The 24,225-nt window shown below is 43.9% G+C and overlaps 1 protein-coding gene across 10 annotated transcripts in view; it reads left to right on the top strand.

The window, feature by feature from the left end:
- The window catches only part of SCUBE2 (signal peptide, CUB domain and EGF like domain containing 2), a 58,901-nt gene that overhangs the window by 31,607 nt on the left and 3,069 nt on the right, over positions 1 to 24,225 (top strand). For 5 of the 10 annotated variants that reach the window (XM_073216158.1, XM_073216157.1, XM_073216154.1 and 2 more), the window contains 8 exons: positions 874 to 978; positions 3,058 to 3,213; positions 3,593 to 3,799; positions 15,813 to 15,983; positions 17,839 to 18,006; positions 18,744 to 18,905; positions 20,791 to 20,988; positions 22,182 to 22,334. In XM_073216158.1, the coding sequence (XP_073072259.1) occupies positions 874 to 978; positions 3,058 to 3,213; positions 3,593 to 3,799; positions 15,813 to 15,983; positions 17,839 to 18,006; positions 18,744 to 18,905; positions 20,791 to 20,988; positions 22,182 to 22,334 (1,320 nt within the window). Of the gene's footprint in view, positions 1 to 750; positions 844 to 873; positions 979 to 3,057; positions 3,214 to 3,592; positions 3,800 to 15,812; positions 15,984 to 17,838; positions 18,007 to 18,743; positions 18,906 to 20,790; positions 21,108 to 22,181; positions 22,335 to 24,225 lie in introns of those variants that run through there. The other 5 variants (XM_073216162.1, XM_073216163.1, XR_012122606.1 and 2 more) reach the window with 4 other exon arrangements.

Genomic DNA, 24,225 nt, shown 5'->3' with positions numbered 1-24,225 from the left:
TAACAGTTACTCAGTTCTTACTATGTGCCAGGCAGTAGGCTAAACATTTTTTTTATTGAAGTATAATTAATATACAATATTATATTGGGTTTCAAGTATACAACACAACAATTTGATGGTTATTTACATTATTAAATGCTCACTAAACTTTTTCTTGCATTATCTTATTTATAACAGCCTGGTAATATATATCTACTAAAATTATGTCTATTTTACAGATGAGGAGACTGAGTAAGGTGAGGGAGATTAAATAACCAGTTCAAGTTCTCATCACAAGTCAAGAGCTGAGCTTGAATCCTGGTCATTGGCTCCAGAGCCTAACCTATGGCTAAGACTGACTAAGGGAGGAGAGCAGAATGTTGCACATGAGGTGCCGAGAGTGGGACCCTTGCTCCCTCCCAGACCCTGAACCTCCTAGTCACCACTAGTGAAAGCCATCTTTGTCTGAAATGATGGCTTCCTTAGCCCTGCCTTCTGGCACAGGCTTATTTGGAAGAACTACTCTTCACCCTATACTTCAGTACTTTTGCCCAAATTTAAACTAGAGGATTCTGATTTTCTTTCCTGGGAAGGCACAAAATTGACCTCATAGTGCATCTCACCATTGAGGTTGTTTTTGGTCCTACCTCTGCTATATTTAAGCATTGGATCCATCTCATATAGAGGGATAAGTGTAACTCGTAGGAGGCTCCTGGTGTCCCCAGTTCCAGGGAATGGACACTCCATAATCAAAATCTTTCTTGGTCTCAGGGCAAGAGAGGGGCTCAGAGTGTGTGGTGGGACCCAGCCAATGGATAACTCCGCCATTACCCACCTGGTGTTTCCATTCCTTTGCATCTGAAGGTAATGTCTCTCACTTGTTTCTTTCTGAAGATGTCGCCACCATCAGGACAAGTGTAACCTTTAAGCTAAATGAAGGCAAGTGTAGTTTGAAAAAGGCTGAGCTGTTTCCCGAGGGTCTGCGATCAGCACTACCAGGTATGGCATCAGACTGCTGGAGCAGGGAGCTTGTCTGCACGTGGGAAAGGGGCCTGTAACAGGACAAGCCCTTCCGATGAGGTAGAACAGTTCAGACTCTCCAAGTACTCTTTCTGCAGGAGGCAGAGGAGCCTAGCCTAGCACCCCTGTATAGTTCTGGGGTTATACTTCAGGGCTTCCTTTCTGAGGTACATATGGTGAAGCTCTGGGAAACCTGAGAGTTCATAAGAATCAATAAAGGCTTTAAGATTCATTAGCAATTTGTGATTAGATTGGGTTACATTTTCTAGATCTCAGAGTTGCTTGAAATATAAGCCAAAGAAATGAAAAACTGTTTGGCTTGGGATAATCTCTGATGAACGAAGATGTAATATCCAGCTTCCCTGCTGGAGCTAGTTTTTAGAGGCTGGGCTTTAGCAGAACAAACACCATCCAAGCAGAACTGGCCTTCCTGAAAAGAGCAGAACTCCATGCTCCTCTTTCTTCCCCAGCTCACGTTTCTAGTATTAGTCCATAGAGTAATTTTAGAGATGAAAAAAAAATCAGGATTTGTGTGTTAGGGAGGTTTCTTTCCTAATGTAACCTCAAATAAATTGCACAAACATGAAGTTCACTGTAGTTGCTTTTGACTTCCTATTTTAAGGAACTAACCAATATTAATTTTGGTGCTGCCATTTGCTGAAATATTATGCATTATTAATAATGCTTTCAAAGGATATTTGATGACATAGGAAAATGTTCCTGTTACAATGTTAAGATGGAAAAAGGGAGAGTAACAGAACAAAAAAGAGAGAAAATTTACCATATTGTTAGCAGTAGTTATATCTGGGTAGGAGGATGACAGGTGATTTCAATTTTTCTTTTAGATCAGAGGGTAAAAAAGCATTATTTGAAAACATGTTTGGTCTTTAGTTTACTCAATGGTATTGTGCTAATGTTAATTTCTTGATTTTGATAAATGTGTTAACATAAGATGTCAGTTAACATTGTGGAGCACTTGGTGAAGAGTACATGGGAACTCTCAGTCCTTTCTTAACAACTTTTCAGTAAATCTGAACTTATTTCAAAATAAAAAGTGTTTTTAGAAAAAAATACAGAAAAATTGAAAGGGCAGAAGATTCAAAATGAGCATCTGCTTAGTTTGAGATTAGCAGTTAACCTTTTGCAGAGATAAAATAAATCACTAGGGGAAATACATAGAGGGGAAAATTAATTTGCCTCCTCCTTCCTTTGACCCCTGATGATCTGTTGCTTTGAACACCCATGTAATGTTAAAGAAGATGATACAGATGATACAGCAGTTCAGTAAAGCAAGATTTTAAAATGGAAACAAGTTAATTGTGTGGATGATATGTGGACCTGCTCTTTGGTTTGGGTTAGCAATCATTAGTTACAAGAGCCCCTGGAAGCCATGAGGGGAGGGGAGATGGCCAAAGCCAGGAATAGGGACGTGCCCAGGCCTGCCTTCCACAGCTCTCCCATTCCCACTCCCACCCTGGATGCCTTCGCCATGTTGCTTGGTTCTGTAGGCTTGTTGCGCCACGTACCACTTGGTTACTTCCAACAGAGACATCGCTGCTGATGTGCTTTCCAGCTTTCCCTTTGGGTTAGATTACTCCAAGGTCAGTGTGCTTGAAAGCAGGAGTTGGCTTCCTTTCCACGTCTGTGCTCATTCCTTATTTGAAGGCTGAGCCCCTGCTTGGCACATTGCAGTCCAGCTTTAAGGAAACTGACTGTGCAAACACGAGCGCACCTTAGCAAACCCTGTCCGCAACGCAACACGAGCCTAGTTCCCGTCTCCCACATACATAGCCAGTCAGTCAGAAACATCCAGCAATTATCCATGAAAGTAATTTTCAAGAGCTAAATTGTTACATTACCTAGGAGGCTATACTAGCTCTTCAAAATTACAATGTCATTGTGCTCTCCAAGCTGAGGGCTTGCAACGTCTTGGCATCTGGAGTTAATCATTCGGGCCCTTGAGAGTTGTTTTAATGAAATGTTTACTGAGCTCTAGCGCATGTTCAACTGAGTGCTTTGCCAGGATTTGGCTTCCAATAATTCTGTTTCTTCATACAGAGAAGCACAGCTCAGTAAAAGAGAGCTTCCGCTACACAAACCTAACATGCAGCTCCGGCAAGCAAGTCCTGGCAGCCCCTGGCCGACCAAGCGCCTCTAAGGAAATGGTTATCACTGTTGAGTTTGAACTTGAAACTAACCAAAAGGAGGTGACAGGTTGGTTTGAAACCAGTCTATGGTGCCAGGCCTCTCACAGCTTGCTCCTTATTCCTTTGCCTTCCACTTTTCATTGTTCTTGGGGGAATAATAATGCAACCACTGAAGTATCTCCTGTTTTTCGTTTTACCCCCAAACTAAACTGAATTGGTTTGGAGCCTGATGATTTTATCAGCTTCATAAAAACCCAAAGCCACCATTTCGGTGAACAAATTTCTGTTTGAACCGAATGCTGTCCAGCCTGCTAGGTGCCCAGCTCTGGGTCTCCCCCATCCTGTCCACAGGGGACTGTGGGTGTTGGTGGGTCTGCAGTCAGTTGGACATCCCCACATGCTGAGGCCTGACCTCTCCCTGACTGCTGTCCCTCTCGTTTCTGTAGCTTCATGCGATCTGAGCTGCGTCGTGAAGCGAACAGAGAAGCGGCTCCGGAAAGCTGTCCGCACGCTCCGGAAGGCTACCCACCGGGAGCAGTTTCACCTCCAACTCTCAGGGATGGACCTTGAAGTGGCTAAAAACTCTCCCAGAATATCTGAACACCGAGTGGAGTCCTGTGGACTGGGCCAGGGCCACGTAGGAGATCAGTGTGGTGAGTGGCCTGCTGGCCAGGACATTCTTGCTAACAGAACTCTCTTCAGCTCCAGAAACACTATGGGTAGCCATAATCCATCCTTTCCTCTCTGGGCTCACTCCAGAGGACACCCTGGGCACCACCTCTCCCTGAGAACCAATGCTGGTGTCTGTTGTGCCTGCCAGACCAGGAGTGCCCTAGCACCTGGCATAGTGCCTGGCTTGTGGTGAGCACTTAATAAATGTTTGCTGAATTAAGGGACAGAAAGGAAGAAGCAGGGTTGATGAGAAGAGGGAGTGTTGCCTTTTAAGGGACTGAGGGATAGTGGTCTTCAGAGCACTGTGGTCCCCTGCCAGGGCAGGGTGGCCGGTGAAGGCACCATGAGCCTCCTGGGCACCTCACTGTCACTATTCCCCTTAGAGCTCCTGGTTTGACTGCTGGTGGCAAGGAACAACTTCCTACCCATACTCCTGGGCAGTGGTGAGGCTTGGGGGATGCCCATTGGCCTTATGAGATCCCTGAACCTCAAGGCTCCTAGTAGTTCAGTTCCATGTATGCTGTTTTATGTGTGTGTGCGAGTATGTGCATATTCCAGAATTAAATGTGGGGCCTGACATTTGAGCATCATCAATTCCATTCTCTGATGATGTTCCAGACACTAGGGACCTGGGCAAGTGGCTCTAGGGTGGTCCAGTCTTGAGATTTATTTGTTGTGGGAGACTGTTCTGGGAAATTTTGGGAGATTGTATCTGAAAAGTCTTAGATGGGGAAAACTGGGGGTCTTTATAGTAATGATAATGATTTACTGAGTCTCACCTGTCATAAGTAGAATGCTAAGCACTGTGTCGGCATGATACACTGAATCCTAATACTAATCTTAACAGGTAAGTATTATTATCCCCATTTAACAGACTAACACACTGGAGTTCAGAGAGCTAATTTCTCTTGCTCAAGATCACATTGATGGTCTGACTCCAAAGCCCGTGCTCTGGTCCTAGGTAAGGTGAACCAGACCCTCTCTGGAAAAATTGATGTCCTTTCTGAAGTGTCATTAAAATTCACGAGGCCTGAGAAATGAAGCTTGAGCTAAGGAGTAATAAATCAGTGTTTATGAAGAAGCAAAGCTGAGCCCAGGGGCATTTGTTTAGGAGAATTGGTATCAATAGGGCCCAGATCTGTTGCTTTGCAGAACAGTAAAAATCCAGTGTAAAATCTGGTGTAACAGTCCACCAGGGGCTGGTTCTCAAAGAGTCTTGATTTTTATTCCAACTGACTCTCTTGAAAAGAAAAAAAGAGTAAAACCAACCCAGCTGATTTGTTTGTTCTGACTTCAGTTCTAGGAGTTCCAGTTTCCATACCACAATGGTGATGAGAGTCGGCTGTTACTGCTCTAACTTTCCAGGGCAAGTTGCAGAATCGGTCAGGGACATGCAGGCAGGTCCTCCTTCTGGCCTCTCAGAGCTAAATGGCACCTCCTTTCCCCATTTGCTGTCCTGTTAGGGAGAGGCCTTGCAGCCTCACCAGGGAGTTAAGAATTCAGGACAAGCTAGTGTCAAGGGCTCCCTGGACCAGCTCCCAGTAAGATTACCAGAACTACCATGAGTGTGCTTCTGGGGAATAAAGGCCCCACACGGTGAATCAGGAGTTACTTAACGGAGGTCTCATGACCATGACAACTCATGAAAGATACTCATCACATGGTTTGTATCACTGTTGTGAGTGTGACAGAGTTCTAGGATGCTTGTCATGCTGTTAGGCTGGACTTGTGGCTGAGGCAGGCAATGTTTTGTCTCAAGAGCTCCCTCTAGTATGGTTGGATTTTATGGTCGACATTGGACCAAATCAGGTCCACCCTGTCTGACAGCAGTGTTGAAGATTCACCATGCAGAGAAAACAGTGCACAGACTCACCAGTGAAATTCCCCCTTCCTCGAGGAAGTGGGTATAAGGAGGGGTTGGGAGTATTAATTAGAAAGGCTTTTTACCTAGCAGACACATGGCACGGGCAAGCCAGGGTGTGTGTGTGTGTGTGTGTGTCCCACAGTCTTCGTCTATTTGATGGTGTTAGAACTTCATTAAGACCAAGCTTCCTGGTATTTTCTGAACTCTGAATGGTACACACAGTAGAGACATGCTGAGGATAGTTCTCCTAGAAATTATTTTCAGTGTCTGCAGAAAGAAGCCCAGAAAAGTGTTTTGAGTCACCTAGGAGAGATGAAACCATTATATTTCTCCCTTAAAATATTTTTAACTTAGGTTTTAATTACCAGAGTAGTATATGTTTCAAATGATACAGATATGTACACAGTAAGGGTGAAAGTTCTCCCCTCTATTCCTGATCGCATGCTCCAGTATTTGCTGTGAAGGGTTTGCTATATATTTTCCATATCTGTTTTTATGCCCATATGAAAATGAAATTTTGTTAATTCATTCAATAAATGTTTATTGAGCACCTCCTGTGTGCCAAGTATTAGATGCTGGGAATCCAGTAATAAAAGAAAAAGCAAAAATCTCAGCCCTCCTAGAGTTTACAATTCTAGAGGAGGAAGACAGACTACAAGCCAATAAAGAAGGAAATACATCATATAGCAGATGGTGGGAAGGGTATGAAGAACAGGGAAGGGGAATAGAAAGTGTCAGAGCAAGGGGAGGAGTGAGAAGGGATGTACTCCCCCTAAATGTAGACTATGGGGAGGGACTGTGGTCATTGCAAAGTGTCATTTGGGCAGAGATGTGGAGGATGGGGAAAGCAAGCTGTGGAGTATTTGGGGAAGAGTCCCAGGCAAAGGAAACAGCAAGCAGAAACACCCCAGGCATTGGGAAAAGTCCTGATTGAGGAGAGTGTGTGGGAAAGCCAGATCATGTGGGAGTGGAAATACCTGTGAGGACTCTGACTTTGAATCTGAGTGAGAAATGAAACCATTGAAGGGTTTTGAGCAGAGGAGTAACAGAGTTCTGACTTATGTTTTAAAAGAGTAACTTTGGCTGCAATAAGCTTATGTGTGAAGGAAACATTAAAAAATATATTATCATCCAATTTGAATAGTGCTATGTGCCGTTTTTAACTATAGAGCAGATCACAAACATCCTTACATGCTAATGGAGGAGCTACTTTACTTTTTTAAAGCTTCCAAGCGTACATTTTTTTTAAAGACAGTAGTATTTGTTAGCCATACCACTATTGGTGGACATTTAATTTATTCCTATTTTTCTATTACAAACAGTGCTTTGGTGAATATTCTTTTTTTGTGCACATGGCCAATATTTTTGATAGACTTGTAGAAGTCCAATTACCGGGTCAAAGGATGTACAGATTTAAAACTTTAACAGACATTGCCAAATACCCTCCAAAAAGACTATATGTATACTCCCTCCAACTTCATATTTGAGTATTTGTTGGCCCACAGCATTGCTAACACGAGTCATTTATTATATTATTATTGATCTTTTTAATTTTTGCAAATCTAATAAGCAAAATGATGAAGTCAAATTTTAACTTGTTTTTCTTCAATTATTAGTAAGACTGAGTATGCTGACATATGACTGTGGCCATTTGGATTTCTTCTCCTGAGAATATTCATATTCTTTGCCTATTTTTCCATCGAATTGTTTTTTTTACAATATCACTGAAAAAGAAATTTTAAGTCCTAAGTTCATCAAAGAACATAGTCACTTCTGACCAATTTCTTCCTTTCTTATATTCATTTTTACACAGTAAAGTCTCATTAATTTGGCATTTAAGGACTTTAGGGACATCTTGCTTTCCAGGTGACCTTTATACCATCTGTGATCAATTCTAGCAAGATGGCAACAAAAAAAATGAGTGATTATGTTCTCCAAGGGACAAATTCCTTAAGCTCCGTAGTAATTTATACAGCCTTTCATATCTAGAGAAAAAATAGATTTCCATATTTCTTTCATAGCTACTTATCATTTCATAAAGGGTAAATTATAGAAGGAATATACTTGCTAAAATGTGTATTTTTATCTTTATTCTTAAAACTTGCTGAAATTTTTTGAAGACATAATCTAGGCAGCTGGCAAACTGGGAAATATTTTAGTGCCTGTGTTCTTGGGAGACTAGGAAAGTTAAATTCAACTTTCAACATCAGTAGCTTTCCTCTACAGCAGTTGAGAAAGATTAATTCAACCAGTATTTATTGAGATACTACTCTGTACCACTCTGAAGGTGGTATGAAGCTGTGAGAACACAGCGGGTTAGGAGCCTGCTCTTATAAAGTTCATGCTCTAATAGAGGGAGAGGGACAATAAAAACGTAAAGGAAATGATAATTTCAGAAATTGTAAGTGCTATGAAGATAATTAAACAGAGAGTGCCAGAGAGGAGGACCAATTACTCTCCACAGGGTGTTCAGGGAAGCCTTCAGAACAGGAGACACTTGGCTAAGCTCTAAGTGAGAAGGAGCTGGCCACACAATGCTTGGACGGGCCCACAGGATGCCCTGATGAAGGAGGGATCAGCAAGTGCAGAGGGCCTGAGGCAGGAGTGAGCCAAGGATTCTCTTAAGTTTTCCCAAGTTGAGAAATTACTTGGAATTGAACAGGCAGAAATTTTTGTAACTCTCAGTTTGAATGTTCTCACCTCTCTTGGGCACAGCCTGTGCCCTGTGGTTATTTTACTCATACTACATACACACAGAGAACCCTCCTTGGGCCAGTTCTGTGGTGGGTGCTGAAGAGGCCTGGATGAATAAGACACCATCCCTCAGGCTACACTTAGCCCTTCCAGGGAAGCGTTAGAGAAGACTTCCTAAAAGAGAGAAAGCCTAAACTGAGATTTGGAGAATGCCTAGATGACACACGGATTGGTGGACTATTCAGGCCGAGGAGCAGCAATAGGGAACAGAACTGAGCGAGATGCACACGGCGCTTTATTGACATTTCAGTATCACTAAACTTGAGCACAAGCTAGGGTAGGGTGGGCAACTAGGCCAGTGGGAAAGGCATGGCGAGCCCAGGAGACCTTGAATATGCTGCTAAGGAGCCTTGACTTTATCTATGTGACAAGGTGTCATTAGGGGATTTAATCAGGGAGTGTCCAGGTCCTATTTGTATTCTAGAAAGATCTCTAACTGTATTAGGGGTCAGGACTGGAGGCAGAAAAAAGAATTTGGGAGTTTTAAATGCTTCACATAACAAAGACTAAGAACATGAAGGCGCTAAATGGAGTAAAAAAGAAGCAATGGGTTAGAGAAATACTTAGGAGGAAACAGGAGCATCATTTGGTGATAAATTTGATTGGGGACTGAGAGGAGGACAGAGCTGGGGTGAGCTTAGAGGTTTCTGACTTGGTCTCTGATGTCACTTGCTTCCCATGTGTCCCCCATCTCACCCAGCCTGTTTCATATGCAGGAGGCACTGAGAAAAAGCTTGTGAGTTGGTTGAATGGACAGATGAATGTGATCACTGGGGAAGAAATAATAAGCAAAGATTTATAGGAAAAGCAGGGAAAAAAATAGACCCTTGAGAGAGCATGAGAAAGAATGAAAGCTCACATGCAGAAAAGGAGACTAAAGACTGAATTTTGAGTCAAAGACACTAAGTACAGAGTCAAGTCAGGGAGGACTTTGAGCCAGGGAGTGAAGCTATCAGAGAAGCACTTTTGAAAGGTGAATCTGATGGTAAGTGTAACAGAGCTGAGGAAGGAGCAGAAGCAAGGGAAATAGCTGGAAGATTATTGCAGGAACTTAGATAAGAGACGGTGAGGATCAAAGAACAGTAGTGCCATGGAGATGAAGAATAGAGCATGGACACAGGGACCCAGTTATAGGGTGCTGCAGCTAACTTCTGGAGCAGGGAGAAGTTGGGGATCAAAACTCCAAGGGTTGGAGCTTTGGTGACTGGGAGAGTAGAGATGCCTTTTGTAAGAAGAGGAAGGACTGAGCTGGGAAGGGAAGAGAAGCATTCCCCTTGGGCAAGTTGAATTTGAGTTGCGCAAAGGCTCCCATGCAGAGATGCCCGTGGTGTCTGGGAGTCTGGGAAAACAACTTCATCTCTCCATGTGCAGACAACCCTTCTGTTCGGTGTCTGTCCACACACGCTCTAACTTGCCTCCTGTTAAAATGGGTGAGCAGCCCCTGCTTCCAGCTAAGGCCAACTCCTCCACCTGGGCTCTGGAGCCTGTTCCTTCTCACCTTCTCAAGAATGCTGCTCCTGCTGTTGACCTCCCATCTCACGGTTCTCCTCTACAAGATCCTTTCCAATAGCACGCAAACCTATCTCCCATCTTAAAAAGCAAACAAACCCTGCTTTGACTTCATGCTTCTCTCCAGATACTGCCTCATTTCTTTATCCTGTAGAGAGCAAAACACCCTGAAAGAGCTGTCTAAACTGTCTCTGATTCCTCACCTCCCGTCTTCTCAGCTCCAGCCAATCTGCTCTTCATTCCAACCCTCTCCACTGAAGCTGCTTTTCCAAGATTCTTAACAAGCTTCATGTGACCAAATCCAGTTGCCAGCTCTCAGTCAGGCACTGTTGATCACTACCCCCTCCTTTCTTCTCATGGGTTTCAGACATCACACACTTCTGGCCCTCCTCCTACCTTGCTGGCTGCTTCTTTTCACTTGCCATGCTGGTTCCTCCCTACTTTTTGATCTCTAAACATCCGGTTTCCTGGGGCTCAGGACTGTGTCCCCCTATTCCATCTTCACACTCTCCTAGGTGACCTCACCCAGTGCCATAGCTTTAAATACCACCATATGCTGGTGGCTCCCAAACTGCCCTCCCCAGCTCTGACCTCTATTTTGAGTTACAGACTTTTCTATCCAGAGGTGTTGACAGTTTTTCATCACACACACATGCACACTTCAGGTGAAATATTCTTGAAATTATGAATGATTACTTATTTTTAAATTATACAGTTGTATTACTGGCTAATATACTATGTACATAATACAAGATAGAAAAATGAGATACAGATTAAATATAAACAAACTTTAAAAGTAGCTAGGATCTTAAGGTACCATATTTACATTCTGGCAAGGTTTGTTGTTAACAGTAGTGGTTGTAAACCCATTTTTTTCAAGTAGTCTTTTTGTAAATTGGATCAACTCTTGTCAGATCCAACTGAATCATTACTGTTTCCATCTTACGACATGAATGGACAGGACTAGTCCTGGGAATAAAATGGGTATCCGCTCTGGCATGTCCCTGTTGTTCACTGTTCTTGTACCACTGGATCTAGGGCTTTTGCTCTGGGATCGTTCGAAGCTGCTTTCTGTCTTGTGACAGTTTGGTTGAAAATAGGTAATATAATCAAGAGATCTATTCAACCAGGCACAGTTAAACTGTAATTCTTGTCAGTACTTTGAAAAGAAACGAATCCATCAGTACCTCCCGTCCCCAGTGCTGTGTACTGCCAGCTCCTCTCTTTACTTGGAAACCTGTGTCTTCACATGTGTCCATGACTCATGGCGATGTGGACAGACTGAGGGGCCGATCTTATACCATATAATACACCAGTGGGCCTTTCTTTATTTCTTACAATGTAGGTAAAAATTAATGGACATATATGTGAAATTGCTTTGCTCACAGCCAGTGGATTATTTTGTAAAGCCCTGGGGTGCAGTAGCCTACCCTGGAGACCACCAGTCTAGCTCATGCCTTCTCAATATCAGCTCTTGCATCCTAAACCCAACGTGTCTAAACAAGATGTTTTATCCTCCTCACCTCCTCCTGGTAAAACCTGCTTCCCCCATCTCAGTAAACAGCACCTGTGGTCACTGAGCTGCTCATGCTGGAAGCCTCCCAGGCTCCTGGACCTCTCCCATTCTGGTTTGCTCCAAACCCCATTCATTAGCAAAATCTTTCAGCTCTGCCTTCAGATTATATCCTGAATCTCACTAGTTTTCTCTTCTGTCTTTATTGCCACTCTGTTCCAAACCACCAGCTCCTGCCCAGTCTCCTGTGATGGGCTCTGGATTGTTCTCCTTGCCCTTGGCTGCCTTCAGTCTGTTCTCCACAGAGCAGCCGGAAGATCTTTTAGAAACCTAAGTCAGACTGTGTCACTCGCCCACCCACAACCTCCAGCACACTTTGTGTAAGGTCTGATTTCCTAACCGTGACCTTTAAGAACCTACAGATCAGGTCCTTATTTGCTTTTTAGAATTCAATTCCTACCACCTCCCTCCTTCTCTCCTTTCCCTGTGTTCCTGCTACACTGGCTTTTTTGCTAATCAGCAATACCACTCAAAGGACATTTCCCTCTTTTCACTCTGATCTCTGTGCAGAGAGGCCTTTCCTGGCTACTATTCTAAAACAGCATATGCACACATTCCACCCAATGCTCTTTTTCAACCTCTTATCCTATTTCACTTTTCTTCATCACACTTGGCTCTGGCTGGCCTTCCGTTATATGTTTGTTTGTTTGCTCATTTATTGTCCATTCTCTAGAATGAGAGCCCCTTTAGAGCAAGGCCGTGTCTGTCTTCTCTGCTGTATCTCCAGCCCCTAGAACAGTACTCAGCACATAATCAGTGCTAAGCATTTAATTGAATAAATGAGAAAATGAATCTTCACAGGGACAACAGATGATATCCCGAGGATAGTCATCAACATTTAGAGAAAAGAGGGCAAAAGGCAAATCTTTGGGGGAATATTTAAATTGAGGGCAGCAGAGGCACTCTAAAGGAAATGAAATCTAAGCCCCGGTTAACCAGGCCTGAAGCGAACAGTGTATGCACTGGGGACCCAGCAAGGAAGGACCTCAAGCTGGGCTCATCTCTCTGCCCAAACCATAAAAATGTTTTCAAATAGCAAACCTGAGCACACACCAGAAACCTGGACAGATGTGACAAATGAACCTCTCTGCCCAAGGGGATGCTGTCTCTGGTTATCCTGAAGCAAGGGGTTAGAACGAGGACCCTGAGGCCACAACACTGCTTGGAGCGCCATCACCTTTGAGCCGTGACAGAGCAGCCGCTCCAGGGCACCCTGGGAATCCACATGGACTGCCTGAGGCTCTCCTCCAGAAGTCAAGGCGTGATTCTTAAGAAAACCGTCAGCTGCTAGAGACTGACCTCTTCTACTAGGTTCACCTTCTTAGCCACAGAGAGACCACAGTGTTTGTCCATAGCCTGAAACACTCAAAGGCTGTGTCTTGAAAAGAGGGCCAGCCGCCAGGTCTCTTTGTCACCATTAATCCTGGTCCCCCTGGTCTCTCCTTTTTGCATCAGAAAGCTTTCTTGTATTTTTTTTAAAGAGAGGGAGAAAACAGCTGTGTGGGATTTGAGAATGGGATTTTAATGGTCACTGAAGACACACAAAAGCTATGCTGTGATTGTGGAGTGTCTGGGGGCAACTGACTCCTTTGTCTGGGCCCGCAAAATGAGCTGGTTGCTCAAGGAGAAAAGAGAACCAACTGGAACGTGTGATCGAGGCGTCCTCAGGCCAGATCTTCAGTACATTTGCAGAAAAGCTGTTCTGTGGTGTTGCTCCGTGACATTTCAGAATCACTTTGCACTTTTCGGGGTTTAGCTCATTTTTACCTTGTGAAAGAAGCAATTAATTCAGAAGGTGCTTGGCATGAAATATTTCTGTAGGTCTTGCTCTCCGGAGGGAAAATGGAAACTGTGAGTGGCAATACGCATTTGTTTCTGTGAAGCAGGCCTTTCACTGTGAGAAAAAAGAACTGGTGCCCTCTTTTCCTCAGGGCAGACCAAGGGGCATGTCTCAGCCCTTTGCTTGGCCGAGAAATTGTAACAGATATGGGACATTGTGAGGCTTCTCAAACTGTAACCTCGAAGAGGCTTTTGGGATTTAAATTCTTCTAAGGAGGAGTGGATACCCACAAGAGGAGCCCATCTCACTTTTTTCAGTGAGAACCAGATCCAATCATTCTTGTCCACCTGTGGAGGGGACTCACCTGCCAGAGGAGCTGTGCTGGACCAGACCATGCTGATGGGACTCTAAGTTAGGATTAATGGGGGTATTGGAATCATTGTCATCATACGGGTACTTTCCCTTTAGGTGAATCAGGATGATGAAAACAGCTGTTTCCAAAATGGAAATAGCTTGGACTGGAGGGACTCTGGACAGACTTGGTTTTATTTGCTTTCTGTCAGTCTTCTTGACAGTTGGCTTGCTAGAGCCAGAAAGGGGTTATTATCATTTACCCGCCTGCCGTAGGCACTAGGATAGGCAGGTGGGAGATGGAGGATAAAGAGTCATAAATTCCCAGTACATAATTCAGCCCAGCTTTTCACAGGAGATGAGATGGAACCATTAGCCAGTAGGGCTGCAGTTAGAGAATAAACCTGGAATTATAGGCTCTGTCTGCCACAGTGTGCATCCTACTCATTATAATGTTTGCCCAAAGAGCAAGAGTTTGGTTCACTTCTAATTTAAAAAAAAAACTCATAATATTAAATAAAAATGATATATGAGTATTGTAAAAGTAAACCCAAGCAATATAAATAAGTATTAAGATTTAGACTTAACAGTAGACTTTACTGATTGTAGAAATAGTATTTTAATTGTAGAAATAATATTTTAAATGTGGCATATTTTGGCTTACTATGATTTTTTTAAAAAACCTAATTTTTTATTATTAAATGAATAATTAAAAGGCATTGTTAATAGTGATAATAGAGAGCTTTGCCCTGTTTAATCCTAGAAGTATATATACAGATTGAATTTGTAAGATAGGATGAAAAGAGACATTTCCCTTTACAGATATTCATGAGATAGGATTGCTAATTTTATCTTGTGCTACTTTGTTTTCTATTTCTTGGCATCATAAGTTTGAAAGAAAATGTGTTTATACCAGTCAAACACCCGTCATGCCCCATAAAGAATCCTCGGCAAAGTCTTCAACTGTGGTTCAGTCTGTTCTTTGTTAAATGGCCTTTCCCCTTCTTAAATTCAAAGCTCTTGATCTCACCCATAGGGGTAATTCACAGACTCGCTGTGGGGCTTGGCCAAGTTATTTAAAGTCCCTAAGCCCCTGTTTCTGTAAAATGGAGCTAATAATAGCACCTAGCTCCTTCAGGTTGTTTTCAGGAATAAATGAAATAATGTATGTAAAGCTTTGGCATGGTGTCTAGTAGACTGTAAGTACTCAGTAAGTGTTAGCCTATCAAAAAGGCTATTCTGATGGTTATGATGATGTTTGAATATTATATTAGAGAATCCAATTCAGCATATTTATTTTATATTCATATCCTAAGATAAGATATAAATCTACATTTAACTAACAATACCATAACTATAATCAGAAGCATAGTTTATTAATTCATTTGTAATTTATTTTTTTCAGAAGACATTTACCTGGGTTTACTCCTTGTAATGTAGTACTTTTATTACAAATACAAAGCATGCTGTTTTGGAGAGCTTATCTGTAAGACCCTTGAGAGCACCCTCCCTACAGCCACCAGAGAGTAAGCTTTTTGAAACATGACTTCTGGCTATTTTCATCTCTTTCTGACTAAAAAAAAAAAAGAGGCTCCTTTACCTATGTAATAAAATCCAAATGCCTGGCATTTGAGAACTTTTTCAGTCTATCCCAACTTCCTTTTTTTCCTTCTCTTTTCCCATATGCCCTGCATGAATCCTTACAAACTGCCCTCTTTCATATCTGGGGAGATCTTACTCATCCTTCAAGGCCTGACCACAATGTGGCCTCCTCTAGAAAGCCTTCAGGGATGCCACTAGCCAGAATTAATAGCACCCTTCTTTGTTCTTTAAGCATTATGCCTATGTTCACTGAATGACCTTTATAATCCTTCTGACAGCCCTGTGAAGTAGGGAGAGTCATCAGGTATTTATGCTCAGAAATAATTATGACCACTGTGATCCCTGTCCCCAAGGAGCTCACAGTCTAGGGAGTGAGGATCTGTAAATGCCTCCACTAGTGGGTGTCAGGGATCATGGCAGAGGGCTGTGCACAGGGAACCACATTCTGTATTCAGGGCTTGTAGTGGGGAGGGTGGGGTTTTTACCTTCATCTCTGGCACTCACAGTACCCTTTCATGGCTTCTGCCCCCTCACTGACCAGATCATTTCCCCTTTGGCTAGTCAGTTGCAGGGCTGGGACATATTATGATGGAGTACAAGAACGCTGCCTTTTATGTCCAAGTGGAACCTTCCAAAATGAAGAAGGACAAATCACATGTGAACCGTGCCCCAGACCAGAAAATCCCGGGTCTCTGAAGACCTCAGAAGCTTGGAATGTGTCTGAATGTGGAGGTAAGGATTCTGTCTGCCCCTTCTTACTCCTCCAGGCCCCAGTATGATTGTTTAGACAGAGGGCATAGGCAGTATTTCAATGCAGTCAGTACACGCGGCACCATGGGCTGCCTGTGAGCAGGGTCCTTACTGGCTTCATCTCCAGTGCCTTGCCCAGTGCCTGATACATGCTGGATTGAGGCTAATTTGAACAAACAAATAAAGGTCTGATAGAATACATTTGCAGAATCAAAGTGTAAATGTTGCAATTGTGTGCTTTATCCATTGTAAGTAGATGTCCCCTGAGGCCGGAGTGATTTCCCAGTAAGTAGAGACTCTCTGAAAGCATTAAAATGAAGAAAGTAGTTTTGATTGTTTTTCCAGCTTTGGTTTGAAATTCATAGCTTATTGATTTTTAAAAAGTATCCATCTGGTTATTTTGTTAAACTGTGTCAAGTTTTTAATCATCCCGTATAATGTTAACTCTGGAGCTAAGCTCACTTGGGTTCTGTGGGCTTCTTTCTTATTTATGTTATTAGTAAATGTCTTCCCTTTTATCGAGTGGAAGAAGGGCCCGCTGTATTGACACTCTGTGGACTCCCATGGAAGGTGTGCTCTGACAACGTGATCTGTAGGTGATGTTCACAACAGAGTACACAGGACCCCTGGTGGCCCCTGCCTCTCCTTCCAATGACTCCAAGAGACAGCTTTACTTCCCACCTAAAGGATTCCCAACTCAACTGCAGGACCTTTTCTGGTTTAAAAATCAGATCCTCAGATGGATGTGTAACTCCTACCATATCTTTGGCCTGTCATGAGACCCTAGAACTAACTACAAAGTTGATATGGAGGCACTTTGGGGCATCTGTTTGTACTTGTATATGACCTTATTAAGATATATTTATCTAATAAGAATATTAATAATAATAATAATAAGTTAACATTTATTGAATACTTACCTATGCTGAGTATCTTGCAAAGTGTATTACACAAATTATTCATATGGTTGGTATATCACCACAACAACTTTATGAAGTTAAAGTGACTCATTCAAAGTGACACAACTGAGAAGTGGAGGATTTGGAGTCAGAACCCAGGTCTGACAGACTCCAGACTCTTCCTTTGGGTGTGTGTTCATTAAATGCCATTATATCTATTGACTTATGGGTAGAAAGGAGACCATGAAAATTAATAGAGATGATTAGGTATACAAGAGATATACATTTTTATAGCATCTTGTCAATGACAATATAATTCCTAAGGAACATACACTTTTAGAAATTCTTTTGTTTATGGCTATACTTCTTGTCATAAACTTAAAAAATAATAAAGTAAGGGGCTTAAAGTAAGACCACTGGGTCCTCCTGTGAGGGGGAATTGGATTGGTTTGATTTAGTAGAGGGAGGCCAGGACACACTTAGTATAGGGAGATATAACTTAGTAAATACAATTGGTGAAACAGGGGAGATTCTTCTGAAGAATCTTTCTATCACTAGGATATAATTGGGTGAGGGGGTACTTCTGGGTCAAATTACCAAATTGATTCCAGAGTGGAGAACCTTCTCCCTTTCTCCCTGGGGGCTTCTGCACTGCTGTGTAGTCCTAAGCCTGGTACATATCCAGGCCTGCTCCATACTTTGCAGTCCACCCTTGGCTGCTTTGCACTGTGCTGTGCAGCTTTGTGTGTTAACATCAGGCACTCACATACCATTTCTTCAGGGTCAGCAGCAGGGCAGGACAGGGTTTCTCTCCCTGAGGTGGGAGCTGAGGTCAGCCCAGGGTGACAGACTTGACCAGAGTCTGATCTCATCTGCAGAGACATGGGAAAGGCTCTGCCTGGAGGGCCCTGCTTACCTAGGCTCATTTGTCCCCACAGCTTTGTGCCAACCTGGTCAATATTCTGCAGATGGCTTTGCACCCTGCCAGCTCTGTGCCCTGGGCACATTCCAGCCTGAAGCCGGCCGTACTTCCTGCTTCCCCTGTGGAGGAGGCCTCCCCACCAAATACCTGGGAGCCACTTCCTTTCAGGACTGTGAAACCAGAGGTGAGGACTTGGCAGCTTGCCTTTTTCAGAACTGAATTTCTCTTGAGAACCATGGGAGTCTGGGAAAACTCCAATCAAGCCCAGTTCTGAGGTGTCCTGTGTGGTTCCCCAGTGGTGGGGACATCAGGTCCCAGCCTCACCCACCTCTGTAGGGTGTTCAGGGAGCACGGGAAGGTCCTAGATGTGGTCTTCCCCCCAGCCACCTTGTCCGCCTTGGACGGAACTGAGTGGAGGGGCAATCAGGGAGAAACGAGCAGGTCTTGTGCACAGGTTCCTCAGCTCCTTCCTTCCAGCCTTCCTCCATTGCACCGCCCTTACCTAGAGCTTCTGATAGTGAAGGGCCTACCCCTTCCCCAGCACCCTGTCACTGCTGCCACTAGCAGGAGCCCACCCCAAGCCAGGATCAATTCTGTACCCCTCTACACTCAATAGCAGGCTCTGCATGGGGACGAGCTGTGCTCATTTATGCCTGACTCCACATGCACCATAAACTCTCTGAAGATACACTGGCACCTTGTTCCCTTTGTATTTTTCTGTGTCATGAGTCACAAGTCCCACCCTAGCTAGCTATTTAGGGAATTAAGTGTTGATAAGCCTCAGATTAGTAGGAAAGCAGTTCTCCATTTGGGTGTAAAAGTTTATTTCATGAACTGTAAAGCCTTTTCTATTCCATTTGATGAAAATGCAGTCTTGAAAAAAATGTTTTTGAATTCTCTCTACCCTTTCCCACTGCACAGTTCAATGTTCTCCTGGACATTTCTACAACACTACTACCCACCGCTGTATTCGTTGTCCAGCAGGCACCTATCAGCCTGAATTTGGAAAAAATAATTGTGTTTCTTGCCCAGGAAATACAACAACTGACTTTGATGGCTCCACAAACATAACCCAGTGTAAAAGTAGGTCTATCTCTAAGGTTCTCCTGGGTCTTGATTAAGAGGGCAAGTGCTTAGGTGCACCTGGAGGAGGAGGGTGGAGGTGGGGGGAACCCAGCTTCACTGGGAACCGTGTAGACGTTGCCCCAGCTCGTGGCCATTGCAGATCCACGCTCAAGGATAGCAGGCTTGACCCCCAAGTACAACATTGTACTGATCCTGGCTGCTTCTCCTGGCACATTCACAGGCTGTACTTGTTGTAATTTCTGCCCAGGGGCAAAATTTCAGTTCAGGCCTGTTCAGCAAGCATTGTTTGAAGACCTGTTATGTGCCAGGAAGGAGCAAGAGACAAGGAAAAGCTTCTGGGGGACAGGAGAAGGTTTTGATGAGGAAAGCAGGAGAAAAAGTTTTATGCCCAAGAGAGCAGTGGGAAGGAATCACAGACTCAGAAAAGTGAAAGACTCTTTGGGAAGAAGCCCCTGGCCCTGCTGATGGGCTGTGCTGAAGGGGGTCTGAGACAGACCAGGAGAAGAAGCCTTGAGTGCCATGCCAAGGAGTTTGATTTGTATTCTGTAGGATGGGGAAGCTGATCATTGAAGGACTCGCTGCATGCTTTGTTTGTTTTCAGCCATTATGCAAAATTCTCTAGTAAAGGCCAAAGTAAATCTCAGCTAATTCAGTATCATTAGGACAGCAACACAGAAGAACAAGGAAACCTCCCTAGACTGGAGGCATCTGGGATTGAAGTGGGCAGTGGATCATTTATTTGAATTTTAAGACTGGAAGGTTATCTAGTTTTCTTTTTATCCCAATGAAGTCCTTTCAACCACATCCTTACAAGGAGCCATGAAATCTCTTCTTGAATACCTGCCATAACAGGAAGCTTACTACCTTCCCTGATATCCTAGTCTTTTGATAGATTAGGCTTAGGGAAGTTCACAGTGTTAGAAAAGTCTTTCCCAGACCAAGACGGAATTTATTTCCTTGTCCTCCCACCCCCTGGTCCTTGGCTGACCCTTTGGAGCCACATGGCATAGTGCCTCAGACAGCCCTTCGGTTCCTGCTTTTCCCCTCCCCCTCTTCTCTTCCAGAAAAGAAAAAAGCCTGTTTATTTTCTTCTACTGGAAATAAATTAATAAATAATAAATAAATTAGAGGAGAAAAGGGAATCTCTTCAACATATCTCTTGTACAGGTTCACCTGATGGTTTTAAATAATAGGCTCCTTGAGGGCAAGGACTGGGTCTTATTTCTGAGTCCCTGGGGCTTTTGTTGCATGAGTGGAGATTCAATGAGTGAAGATATGGCCGAGGTGGTGTGTGTGCATGTGCGTGTGTGCTTCCTGCCTTTGGTGCCACAAGTAAGGATCCAGCATGCCCCGCACTGACTGATAATTAATTGGAATTCTCTTCCCCACCAAAAAGTAAAATGTGGTCTTGACCAGAAAGAAAAGAGAGAGAATATGGCTGTCATCTCCTCATCAAAGATCTCTAGCAAAGAGTCAGATATCCTCAACTGAGCAATAGGCTCTGTTCTCTCTGTTTTGATACACCTGGAAGTTTTGTGTTAATGGACTCCCTTGGCACTTGAACTTCGTAAGCAAAATATTGAAAATTAAAGTTGTTCTTTTGTTTCACAAACACCTGCTACTGACCTTGAGCACCTTCAAGTTAATAAAAATAATGGTGCCTGGGACTCAGAGGGGTGGGCTCTGTGTGGGAAGTTAGCATGGCTGGGCTCCCAGAGGGGGCCCTGGGCATTAGAGGTCAGGCTATTCCCAGGAAGGGGTCATTTCTAGGCCCCCTTCCTTGCTGGCAGTAGAGATGCAGTGGTTCTCAGCCAAGCTGCTGGTGGCCATGACAGTGAAGACTGCGTTGTGCTTTTATAACTCATGGAGTTTCCTCTTCCAGACAGAAGATGTGGAGGGGAGCTGGGAGATTTCACTGGGTACATCGAATCCCCAAACTACCCAGGCAATTACCCTGCCAACACCGAGTGCACCTGGACCATCAACCCGCCCCCCAAGCGTCGCATCTTGATTGTGGTCCCTGAGATCTTCCTGCCCATAGAGGACGACTGTGGAGACTACCTGGTGATGCGGAAAACTTGTGCGTCTCACCCTGCGGCCCCCCTCCCCTTCTAAGCCCAGCTGGGAAGGCTGACCACATGCTCGCAGCTTTCAGTGTGAGAAGCAGACCCAAAATGTCACCTCCATATTAGAACAGAGGTGGGACATGAGTTCATAGAGTTTACCAAGGAAAAAAAAATGTAGATCAAAACCACATGTTGAGGCCTCTTGTTGAACCCCAGAGGGAGTGGTCCTGGGGTCAGTCTTCCCCTCTGTGCTTGCTGGGGACCCACTTCCACAACGTCATAGAGAGCCAATGACGCTCATGCAGGGCTGGCCCCAGACATTTGCCTCTCCCTCAGAAGGGCTCATAGTTCGGGGACTGACCAAGGCCAAGCATGGTCCTACAAGGAGGGACCCTCCTCCCATCCTGACACATGGCCCAGGGTCCATAAAGGGACACTGCCATCAACACAGCTTAGAGCCAGTGTAACAAGTGGGCTCTGCAGCCAGACTGCCTGGGTCTGACTCCTAGCTCCACCTCTTATTAATTCTGTGATCTTGGGCATGCATTCTAGATCTTTCTGTGTCTCAGTTTCCTAATCTGTTAAAAAGGAGATAAGAAAAGTTGCTACCTCATAGGATTATTGTGATGAATAAATGAGTTCATATTTACAAAGCACTTAGAATAATAATGTCACATTGAGCCACTATGTGTTTGCCATTCTTACTAGTATTACAATGTTTGAAGTCAGGTGTGGGCTTGAATCCTGTGTGACCCTGGGCAGACACTTAATTGCTCTATAAATGAGGTAACAACCACACCATCTTGCTGTGGTTTTCAGAGGGTTAAGTGAGATGGAGTCCACGAAGTGCACAGTGCCCGGCCTGGTCTTAGGAAGCATGCAGTAAGTGGTGGTGGTTATTACTAGATCATAGTGGTGGCTCTGGAACTTGTGGGCCCTCCTCTCAGCTCCTGCAGTGAGGGCTGCAGCCTGGGGGCTTCTGTTTGCCTAGCCATGGCCTCCCATTAGCCTGCCCTAGGGGCTTACAAACTCTAGTTGCATCTGCTCGATTTCCAGGGCTTTGGCCTTTATGATGGCTCAGCTGGGCCTTACAGGCACTTGAGCATAATTTGTTTTATGGTGTGAGTATTTGAAAAGATGAGTGTTCACTGTCTGCCTGTTTGGTGATGAGTCTTGAACCCTACTCCCCTCCAACTTCCCTTGGCAGCTTCGACCAATTCTGTGACCACATATGAAACCTGTCAGACTTACGAACGCCCCATCGCCTTCACCTCCAGATCAAAGAAGCTGTGGATTCAATTTAAGTCCAATGAAGGGAACAGTGCCAGAGGGTTCCAGGTCCCGTACGTGACGTATGATGGTAAGCATGTGAAACTGAGGCTGCAGTGTGTTCTCTGCTTTGAACAGAACCTGCTTCTGAGCCAGCTAGTGGATTGCTGACAAGTACACATGCTCAGAAAGGCTGGTATAAGGAGAAAGGACATCGCTGACTCACAAGAGCCAAATTTTAAGCAGGCATTTGGGGACACTGACTACATGGATGAAAAGATGTTTTAGAAAATAAATAAAAGTGAGCCTAGCTTGGTGGGTAAGAGCATGGGCATTGGGGTCAGTCAGCTGGTTATCATCTCTTCTGTGATTTTGTGAATGTTACTGTCTCTAAGCCTCATTTTCTTAATATGTAAATGAGGATAGTCATTAGACTTAATGTGAGAGTTCAGTGGGATCATCCATAAAGGACTTGGTTCAGTGCCTGACACATAGTGAATGCTCAATAATTATTAACTTATGACTGTGGCTTTTATTTTATCAAATCCTTAGGAAAGGGATAAAGATCCAAGTTCTGTCTCTGGCACTAATTTGCTGTGTAACTTTGGGCAAGTCAGATGACTTCCTGGTTTTATTTTCTTGTTAAATGAAGGTCCTGCAGCCCTACCCAGTTCTGAGACTTCATTGACAAATTTTTACTAGAAATACACAATGACCTGGGCCATATCCTAGAGGACTTCATGATTTAGAGGGGGACGAGCCATCTGTTCATTCATGAATTATTCATTTATCCACAATGAGCATCTACTGTGCCGGCACTGGGCTGGGTGCTGGAGACAACATGGTTACTGACAGAAACACATAGATCATAGATACTCTCAAGGGACATGTACAAAGCTCATGTGAAGACAGAGGAAGGGGAAGCAGTTAATTTTGCATGGGTTTTTGGAAAGAGGAGAGGAAAGTTCCAAGAGATTTGGATCTTGAAAGAACACAAAAGTTTCTGTATAAATGGGAGGACGAACATTCAGGAAAAGGGCATAACATAGGCTAATGAATGGAGTACCTGGCAAGTGTGGCAACTGTATATAGCCTGATTTGGCCAGTTGGCAGGGTGCATGGGGCTTAGCAGTGAGAGATGAGATTAGAAGGGGGAGGGTTAGGCTGCAAAGAGCCTTGAGTGCCAAACTCAGAAGGGTAGACCTAATCTTACAGGCAGCCATGGAGGGTTTTTAGGCTGACTCTTAGTATCAGACTCCTGGTGGACACGAATGCCTCCCGTGAGGCTCTGCTGAGAGGCAGTGGACTTAATCTACCTGAGAGCGGCAGCCGACAACCTCCCCTGCCTAGAGTCAGGGAGGAACCAAAAAGGACAAGGAGGCTCCAGAGTAAATGTCACCGAAGCTCACACACTTTAGTCTGGCTGTTCTCACCTCTGCCTTTGTGACACATGAAACTTTTTTTTTTTATTCAATAAAGAGTTGTAGCTTAAAACAGGGGAAATTCAACATAACCCTGGGTAGGCCCGCAAGAGTGTGTCTTGTGCAAGTCACAGCAGAAAATACAGTTGACCCTTGAACATCATAGGAGTTAGGGGGTGCTGACACCACACAGTCAAAAGTCCACGTGTCACTTTTGACTCCCCCAAAACTTAACTACTGGTAGCCTACTGTTGATTGTTGATTTTTACGGTAGCAAGTTGTAAAATCTACTAGTCTCTACACATATATTATGCATTTATGACATATTTAACTTTTTCTCATATTCTTTTGATGTTTCTAGGCTATGTGGTCCTTCTGCAAGTTTTTTCAGATTGTCACAAATCTCCAAAAAATTTTCCAATATACTTATTCAAAAAAACCACATAAGTGGATCTGTATGGTTCAAACCCATGTAGTTCAAAGGTCAACTGTAGTTGAAAATTGCTGGTTTGGCCATACAGAAACCTTTTATGTCTTCACTCAGAGCCTGTTTACTCTTTT

Source organism: Manis javanica, chromosome 11 (assembly GCF_040802235.1).
Source record: "Manis javanica isolate MJ-LG chromosome 11, MJ_LKY, whole genome shotgun sequence".
Classification (NCBI taxonomy): Eukaryota; Metazoa; Chordata; class Mammalia; order Pholidota; family Manidae; genus Manis; species Manis javanica.
This window is presented reverse-complemented; position numbering and strand designations above follow the sequence as displayed.